General features: G+C 52.9%; 1 protein-coding gene across 1 annotated transcript; it reads right to left on the bottom strand.

The window, feature by feature from the left end:
* Positions 1-1674: 1674 nt before the first annotated feature.
* On the bottom strand, positions 1675-8858 carry LOC307247281 (lecithin retinol acyltransferase-like). Its single transcript, XM_080023394.1, has 2 exons — positions 8130-8858; positions 1675-3192 (listed from the first exon to the last, which is right to left on the bottom strand). Exons 1-2 carry the CDS (start codon positions 8754-8756, stop codon positions 3040-3042), a joined length of 780 nt encoding a protein of 259 aa, XP_079879520.1. The 5' UTR covers positions 8757-8858; the 3' UTR covers positions 1675-3039.
* Between the last annotated feature and the right edge of the window lie 801 nt (positions 8859-9659).

Raw genomic sequence — 9659 nt, 5'->3', positions numbered from 1 at the left:
CCCGTCTTCTGTGTCTCGGTGACGGAGGTCCCCGAACACACCGCTTGGGTGGCGCGTGGTGGGGGAAACTGCCACAGTTTAAAATTTATTTGAGACTGATAATTGGCAAAACCGGTGAAAAGCAGCGGCATGAATGTGTAATGGCGAGGGAGCCATCTCGGCTGTGCCTCCCCGTTCCCATTTCTCAAAACAAAACACATGAAAACTGAATTTTTACTTTGGATGTATTCACTTTGCTCCGTTTCCTAGTTGAACAGAGCCGCGCGGCCCGTTAGGCGAGAACATTTTAAATACCTACCATTATTGTCCTTTTGAGAGGAGGAGAAGAAGGAGGAGAAGAAGGAGGAGAGGAGGAGGAGGAGAAGGAGGAGGAGGAGGAGGAGAAGGAGAAGGAAGAGGAGGAGAAGGAGGACGAGGAGGAGGAGGAGAAGGAAGAGGAGGGGAAGGAGGAGGAGAAGGAGGAGGAGGAGGAGGAGGAGGATGAGGAGAAGTAGAAGGAGGAGAGGAGGAGGAGGAGAATGAGGAGCAGGAGGGGATCAGGGAAATGAAGAAAAGAGGAGAGAATTCCAGAAAATAATTGAAAAACAAGGTCGAGACGGTCCAGAAGAGGAGGTTCAGAACCGAGATGGACCTGGACCTGGAACCTCGAACTTGGACCCTGACCTTTAACCTGAAACCTGAAACCTGAAACCTGGACCTGGAACCTGGACCTGGACCTGGAACCTGAAACCTGGACCTGGAACCTGGACCTGGACCTGGAACCTGGAACCTGGAACCTGGACCTGGACCTGGACACGGACCCACCTCTCCTCGCCCAGGTCCATCCCAAAGTGGTCAACAGTGTGGGGAACCTCCAGCGATCTATCTATCTATCTGTCTATCTATCTGTCTATCTATCTGTCTATCTATCTGTCTATCTATCTGTCTATCAATCTGTCTCTGTCTATCTATTTGTCTGTCTGTCTATCTATCTATCTATCTATCTATCTGTCTATCTATCTATCTGTCTCTGTCTATCTATCCGTCTTTCTGTCTATCTATCTATCTATCTATCTATCTATCTATCTGTCTATCTATCTATCTATCTATCTATCTATCTATCTATCTGTCTATCTGTCTATCTGTCTATCTATCTATCTATCTATCTATCTATCTGTCTATCTATCTATCTATCTATCTATCTATCTATCTATCTATCTATCTATCTATCTACCTGCCTATTTATCTATCTGTCTGTCTGTCTGTCTATCTATCTATCTATCTATCTATCTATCTATCTATCTATCTATCTGTCTATCCGTCTGTCTGTCTATCTATCTATCTATCCATCCATCTATCTATCTATCTATCTATCTATCTATCTATCTATCTATCTATCTATCTATCTATCTATCTATCTGTCTATCTATCTATCTATCTATCTATCTATCTATCTATCTATCTATCTATCTGTCTATCTATCTATCTATCTATCTATCTATCTATCTATCTACCTGCCTATTTATCTATCTGTCTGTCTGTCTGTCTATCTATCTATCTATCTATCTATCTATCTATCTATCTATCTATCTGTCTATCCGTCTGTCTGTCTATCTATCTATCTATCCATCTATCTGTCTGTCTGTATGTCTGTCTATCTATCTAATGACGAGCGGTTCATTCCTTTATCCTTTATTCCAGTACAGTGTTACAGGGTGGAAAACAACGTATAAAATCTGTACAAAAAGACACTTTTTCGTCGTTAGGACCAATCAGGCGTCAGATGACGTTTAAAAAAAATTTGAAATATTTACATATTATTATATTAATGTGAAAATGAGAGTTGTATGTGTATAGTACAACACAGCGCCCCCTACAGTTGGTTCTTTCCACGCACCCATCTCAGCGCCACGCCCTTTTCCCCCGCTAATGTTTTTAGCATATTGCTAACGTTGTGGTTGGCGTGGTCCCAACCGAGCCCGCCCTCCAGGGTGTGCAGCTGATGTGGATCTGGACCCGGAGGGGGTTTTCTGGGGCTGCAGAATTCACTTTTCTTCCTGGATGTCGTCCCATTCTGGAGAGATTTGGAGAGTTTTGGAAAGCAGATTTCCACCAACTGCACAAGGGGAAAACAAGGCGCGATCTTTGGAATTGGGACAACCATGAATCCTTTAAATTCCCATTTATTTCCACGGAGGCAGCTCATCAAACATCTTGATTTGTTTTGGGGGGAAGGGGGTTGAGCTGGAGAAGGTGATGAGTTGTGGAAACATTGGGGAACAGCAAAGAACCTTTATGGACCTTCAAGAACATTCAGTGACCTTCAATGACCTTCAAGGCACTTCAAGGACATTCAAAGACCTTAAAGAACCTACAATGATCTTCAAGGACCTTCAAGGACATTCAATGACCTCCAAGAACATTCAAGGATATTCAATGACCCTCACAGACCTTCAATTACCTTCAATGAACCTTTCTCTCTGTGACACGCTGCATCAGGTTCGAGTTTAGCAACTCATTTCTCAAAACAGCTTTGAACCGACATGGGAAGCTGCTAAATGGCGAAGAACAGTTAAAAACGGCTTTACACTAAATCCACAAACGCATCAGACAGTGCCACCGCCTTGTGGCCAGCGGATGAACCGCGCCCACAGGTTGTGCATCGAGCCGTCGTCCTGCTGCGAAAGCGGATTTATTAATGGTGAATATGGCAACATCCAACGTCCATTATAAGTTGTGGAAACAGGTGAAAATCTTCGACGGCCCGATCGACTCGATGAATGCACTTCTGGTTCGCTGTTGTCGTTTGGCCGTTTGTCGAGTTCAGTGTAAAGCCGGAGTAAGTGCCGAGAGCGCAAACCCGCCAACTAGAATTTCACTTGAGCAACCGTTATTCTACTTCTACTTGTCATATTGCCAGCAAGTTTAAGAAGTTGCGTTCTTTCCACGTCACTCCTCCGAGGCGACGCTGCATTTCCTCGCGGGTCGTCCGTCACAAAAAAAAAACCCGCCCCCTCCTCCGGGGGCGTGGAGGGTCCGTTGCCCGGGCGTCGCCCCGGTCTAGCTGGCCATCCACAGGGTGAAGGGCACCAGCAGGGCGGGCAGGGCGGTGCCGGCCGAGACGCCCAGACACCCCATGGACAGGACGCCCAGGAGCAGTGACAGGAAGACGCTGCGCTGGTCTCGAACCAGGGACTTGAACCGCTCGCAGAGCTGCAGGGGGAGAAAACAACAACGGTCACGTGTTTAGAGAAGTTCCCCTTACGACGACATCCACCACAATTATGATTCTTTATCATTAGGATCAAGTTCCTGGACAACCAAGCGACGCCCCTGTGGTATCCCCCCGTCCAACGGTCATAAACAAACAAGACAAACAAACTAAACTTCCTTTATCCTAATAAGCGTGACAAATAGTTCAAACCTTGAAATACCGGAGGCATCGAACTCGGTGCCGCAGCCCTGGTGACTGGGCTCACATTCGCGACAAAACAGCGACGTGATAACTCACTGATCCTCCGAGTCATCAACTTATTAACACCATTGATTCATCGATTCCCCTCCCTCCGGCGGTCAACACCGAAACGGCGCCGCCTTAACCGCAGGGCGTCTCAGAGCCTTTGTCCCCTGAGACCCTCCCAAATCAGAGCCTGATGCTTGCTGATGTTTTCATGTCTTTATAAGCAGTCGCCGGTTTTAATTTTTGTCCGAATTGCTTCTATTTTTGAAGGTTTTTCGGGAATGCAGCAAGGACTCATGTATTTTGCCACCGTTAATATGTGGCACTAACACTCGTGCTAGAATTGCCTCTTACCGCACAAGGGCTTGACCTGTGACCCCCGTGCTATCTCCGGCAACCCCCTCTCGAAACCCGACACCCCAGGTTGGGAAACACTCGCCCTTAAAGTTATAGGGATTCAGCACCTTCTCAACAGCACCCCACACCACCCAGTCCACCACCCACCCAGTTTTTGGGTGTCAGTCAACGCCCTTCCTGAACCTTCCAGTGGAGGCTGTAGATGAACGGCGCCAAAATGTATAGATACACAAACCAAATCTCCTCAAAAACGGACGCGTTTACGTCCCTCAGGGCGGTGTTTTTCAACCACTAGTGAGACCGCCGAAACGTGAGGTCTTGTGTTTCAAAATCAACATCACAAGGCAGTGATGCCCTCGTTCATCTCATGGATCAGTTCCGGCAGAGCAGCGGCTCCGCGTCTCGTCTGAACAAGCTCGGGTTTCACCAGAACTGCGAGTGCTGATGAGAGGTTCTCTCTTTTTTTGGGATTCGGGTCCGGGCGAGTCACCGGGTGGAACGAGTCCCTGGATGCGTCCGGCTCTCGGCTCGGTCTGCGATGGATTCCGAGTCTTGCGCGGCTCCTGAGTCCCTTCAGAGACACGTTCGCCGCGAATGAGTCATCGGTGAGTGTCGCGTCGCGGTCAGTCGGCTGTAGCAATAAACACAGGTCTGCGGGCGTGGGACGTTTTTTTGTTTTTTGGGGCGGTTCCGCAGGTCGGCGGGAGTATTTCACCGTAATGGGGCGTGACGTGGGAGAGGTTGGGAGAGAAGCGCACCACCGCAAAGGTATTCAAACTCCCCCCTGCACCACCCTCACCACCACCAACCTCCCGGCGGCTCCCGTCAGGGATCCCCGTGCCCCAGTGCCGGAGCCGGGAGTGAGTGGGAGGGGATCTGGGAGCAATTAAGGAGGAAGGAACTAAGTTATGTTGGCGCCAGAATTTGTCAACAAGGTTCGGGAAGGAGGGGGCGGGTAAGGCGGAGAACTGGACGACCCGTAGGCGCCTTCAACGGTGAGTTGACCTCACCGTGGCTTTGTAGTCTACAGAGTGTTCTGTTTTCAAACCTGGAGGCTTTTAAACTATTGCACATGTGAGAGAGTGCGACTTCTTCTCCGTGTCGGCCGCTTGAAGGCTCCACTCGTTCTTTTACTTTTTGTGGTTACTTTGGTCCCTTCCTTCCTTGCTACGGACCGGACCACCGACGTCCCGACAGCCAGATGTCTCGGCGGCTCGATAAGGAGCGGAGCCACAACGCATTCCGCTCCAAAAATAATTTGTGGGTAGTCCCTGCGCTTTGAAGTGGCGAGACAAGGAGCTCCAGGGCGGTTCGCAAAAAGAGGACGGAATTCAGACGCGTCGCTCAACACCTTCCCTGAGCCGCCGCGTTGCCCAGACGCCGAGGTGACGGAGCTCTGCTTCCCGGAGCCGTCCCCGCCTCAAAGGTTTAAACGTCTTCTCTGTGCTGTCGGAGCCGAGTCGGTCGGATGCACCGCCGAGGAGGCGGGGCTTACCACCGAGGAGGCGGAGCTTATTGCAGAACCCCACTTTTACACAGAAAATGATTGGTCGTCCGGTTTGTTGTCGGATTCAGTGTGAAGCCGGATTTCAACCACCTGAGTTTCCCTGTTTTGGTTCTGCTCCACTTCTCATACTAGGCCCAAATTTAAGAAGTTACAGCTTCCCCCCCATCAGGGTTCCAGCACCGCGCTGCACTTCCTGGTGATTACCCGACTGAGCACACGCCCCCCCCTCCCCCTCCTGCAGGTATGGTGCTCTATCGCTGCCTCAGGCTTGTAAATCAGTTGTTGCTGTTTCTTTGGCTCCGTTTGCTTCTGGAGGTTTTACAATTTAAAACTTCTGTCTGTTCCGTCGTCTACACCCCCCCCCCCCCGCCCACACACACACACACACACACACACTCACACACACACACACACACACCACCACCCTCACCCTCACCTCTCCCAGCCCCCACCCAACCTCCTCCCCCCAAAAAATAAGGCTGGGATTTGGCGCCGGAGAAGATGTTTAATGAGGCCCTTGTTCTACACCCCCCTCCCCCCCATCCCACTTTTAAAAACACCAGAGAGAGAGAACCAGGAGGAGCAGGGGGAGGAGGAGGAGCAGGAGGAGCAGGAGGAGCAGGGGGAGCAGGAGGGGCAGGGGGAGGAGGAGCAGGGGAGGAGGAGCAGGAGGAGGAGCAGGAGGAGGAGGAGCAGGAGGAGGTGGAGGAGGAAGAGGAGGAGGAGGAGGCGGATGGAGGGTGAGGAGGAAGAGGAGGAGGAGGAGGAAGAAGAAGAGGAGGAGGAAGAGGAGAGGAGGAGAAGAGGAGGAGGAGTAAGAGGAGGAAGTAAAGAGGAGGAGGAGGAGGAGGAGGAAGTCAAGAAGGTGTAAGAGGAAGAGGAAGAAAAGGAGGAGGAGTGTGGGGAGGAGGAGGAGGAGTAAGAAGAGGATGAGGAGGAGGAGGAAGAGTAAGAGGAGTATGAGGAAGAGGAGGAGGAGGAGGAGGAGAAGAGGAAGAGGAGGTGGAAGAGGAATATGATGAGGAGGAGGAGGAGGGGGAGGAGAAGGAGGATGAGGAGGAAGAGGAATATGATGAGGAAGAGGAGGAGGAGGAGGAGAAGGAATACAAGAAAGAGGAGTAAGAGGAGGAGGAGGAGGAAGAGGAATAAGAGGAGGAGGAGGGGGGAGGATGAGGATGAGGAGGAAGAAGAGGACAGAGGAAGAGGGAAAGAGGAAGAGGAGGAAGCATGACATGGGAAGGAGGAGGAGAAGGGAGAAGAAGAGGAGAAGGAGGAGGAGGAAGAACATTACTTCCATCACTCCTATTCAAAGGAGAAGAGGGGGAGGAGGTGGACAAGGAAGTGGAAGAGAGGAGGAGAATGACTGGGAGGGGTGGAGGTGGAGGAAGAGGAGGAGGAAGAGGAGGAATTTCGGATCCTGATTTTGTCATTGTACATTTCAGATTTTACTCCGTTACAATTCAAAGCGAACGGGGCTTTTACTTTGAAAAGCGACGTGGTCCTGGTTTCCTGTTAAATGTCGACGGCCCTTCGTGTTAATAAAGTTTTAACCAAACACATGAAAACAAATCCAAACTTTAATAAAGTTTTGTTTTTTCTTGTCATTTATGAAGCAGATTGACTCACAAACCTCCGCGAAACCGGAACAGATTGTTCCCATTGTTGATATTTTAAACAAACTGTTTATTTTAATGGAAGGAAGAAAAAAAAGATCCAAGAAAAGAATAAAAGCGGATGAGACGTGAAACACGTTCACACCGGACGCAGCGTCCTGCGGCGAACGGTGCGTCAAGCAAGAGAAAATGAAGGAAAGAACTAAAAGGAGAAAAGGGAAGAAGAGGAGGAAGAAGAGGAGGAAGAAGAGGAGGAAGAAGAGGAGGAAGAGGAGGAAGAAGAGGAGGAAGAAGAGGAGGAAGAGGAGGAAGAAGAGGAGGAAGAAGAGGAGGAAGAGGAGGAAGAGGAGGAAGAAGAGGAGGAAGAGGAGGAAGAAGAGGAGGAAGAGGAGGAAGAGGAGGAGGAAGAAGAGGAGGAAGAAGAATCCGGATTTGAAGCTGATTTCGTTTTTTTGTTTTTATTTCTTCCAGTAAAACATCAAAGGCTCCGTCCTGGTTCCACGGTGCGTAAAATGGCACCGAGCGCGCGCGTAAAAACACCTCCACCCTACACAGCTCCTCACCCCCCTCCACCCCGTCTCCCCTGCTCCTCACCCCCCTCCACCCCGTCTCCCCTGCTCCTCACCCCCCTCCACCCCGTCTCCCCTGCTCCTCACCCCCCTCCACCCCGTCTCCCCTGCTCCTCACCCCCCTCCACCCGTCTCCCCTGCTCCTCACCCCCCTCCACCCCGTCTCCCCTGCTCCTCACCCCCTCCACCCCGTCTCCCCTGCTCCTCACCCCCTCCACCCCGTCTCCCCTGCTCCTCACCCCCTCCACCCCGTCTCCACCTCTCCACCGCTCCTCACCCCTGATCCTCACGCTCCCCTCACCCCATCCCCCCGTCCCCCGTCTCCGCTGCTCCTCAATCCTCACCCCCTCCACCCTACACAGCTCCTCACCTCCCTCCACCCCGTCTCCACCGCCGCTCACCCCCTCCACCCTACACAGCTCCTCACCCCCCTCCACCCCGTCTCCACCGCCGCTCACCCCCTCCACCCTACACAGCTCCTCACCCCCCTCCACCCCGTCTCCACCGCTCCTCACCCCTGATCCTCACGCCCCCCCTCACCCCATCCCCGCCGTCCCCCGTCTCCGCTGCTCCTCAATCCTCACCCCGCTCCCCCGTCCTCCTCCCAGCTCCTCACCCCCCGTCCCCCCCTTGCTCCTCCTCACCCGGTCGGTCTGCAGGCTGGTGGCCGTCCCGTAGCGGCAGTAGGTGACGTAGTGCTCGCAGTTGTTCCACAGGAGGCTGTAGGGGACGGCGCCCAGCAGCCGCTCCGCCCGCAGCGCCACCTCCTCGGCGCCCAGCGGCTCCGTGCGCACCGCCCGGTCCATGGCGTTCAGCAGGACCGGGGCGCCGTACGCAAAGTCCTCCACGGAGTCCACCCGCACGCTGGCCCGCTTGGACAGCACGCCGAGCAGCAGCCGGGTGTTGGTCACCGTGCGCCGGATCCGCCCCAAGTCGCCGGTCACCGCCGGCAGCGCGTCCGGGATGAGGTGCGCCACCCGGTCCCCGCCCAGGAAGATGCCGAAGTGGGTGAACAGGGTGCGGGGGACCTCCAGCAGGTCGCCCCGCTGGAAGCGCTGCGTGTGGATGTGCGAAGGTCGATCACGGTCCTGGTCCCGGTCCTGGTGCCGGGGCTGTGGAGTGGGGTTAGTCCGCTCGGGGCGCCTTGTGGTCGGCTTGGGCTCCAGCGGGGGCTCCCCGGGGGCACCGGGGTCTCGGTCCAGCAGACTGGAGACCCGGATGTGGGCGAGGAGGAAGAGCCGCTCCAGGAGGAAGGTGAGGGAGTCCAACATGGTGAGAAGTGAGAGGGGGGGGAGAAAACCACGGAGGGATGGAGAGAGAGAGAGAGAGGAAGAAGAGAGCGAATCCGGTCTGTCCTCCTCTCTGTCCTCCTCTCACCTACACGGGGAATCCCTCTGTTCGGAGAGAGGGAGAGAGGGATGGAAGAAGGGGGGAGGAGGAGTCACACGGATCGATCCCTCCCAGAGAGAGAGAGAGAGACAGAGAGAGAGAGAGACAGAGAGAGAGAGAGAGACAGAGAGAGAGACAGAGAGAGAGAGACATTCATTCACAGGGTGCTCAGATCATACAGACACTTACATTTGACATAAATAAAACATAAATAGACAAAAGGGAAAAACGTCACATACTGTAAACAACCAAATATGAAAATAATATGTAAACAAACAATCATACGAAATATAAACAACACACACACACACACACACACACTGGGGGGGCGCTGGGACCCAGACCCTGCAGGATGACCTAGATCCTCAAGGAGGACCCAGACCCTCTGGGAGGACCCAGACCCAGCAGGAGGACCCAGACCTGGAGGCTTTTAAACTATTGCACATGTGAGAGAGTGCGACTTCTCCATATCCGCTGCTTGAAGGCTCCACTCGTTCTTTTACTGTTGGTGGAGGACCCAGACCCTCCAGGAAGAATCGAGGGCTGCCTTTCAGGTCCTCAGTCCACAAAGTCAACAAAGTGTCCTCCTCTCTGTGGGGTCGGGGGTCACTCTTCATCTACTTTTTGAATTGTAGAAACAGTTTGACTGAATTTATCAGCATCAGGGAAATGATCCTTCACATTGACGGCATTTCCACCGTGTATTTGTTGTCGTGTGTAGAGGTCCTGGGGATGTGAAGTGGACATGCCGTCAGAACCAGAACCACCCACCTCCACCTCGCACC

Source organism: Zeus faber (genome assembly GCF_960531495.2).
Source record: "Zeus faber genome assembly, chromosome: 22".
In the NCBI taxonomy this organism is placed as follows: domain Eukaryota; kingdom Metazoa; phylum Chordata; class Actinopteri; order Zeiformes; family Zeidae; genus Zeus; species Zeus faber.
The sequence above is the reverse complement of the archived record's forward strand: the minus strand, read 5'-3'. Positions and strand labels throughout refer to the sequence as shown.

Excerpts from the sequence above, each read along its gene's own strand:
- LOC307247281 (XM_080023394.1), bottom strand. The coding sequence starts at position 8,756 with ATGTTGGACTCCCTCACCTTCCTCCTGGAGCGGCTCTTCCTCCTCGCC. Across the intron at positions 3,193-8,129 it reads CCAGCCTGCAGACCGACCGG|CTCTGCGAGCGGTTCAAGTC; the intron begins GTGAGGAGGAGC and ends CTCCCCCTGCAG.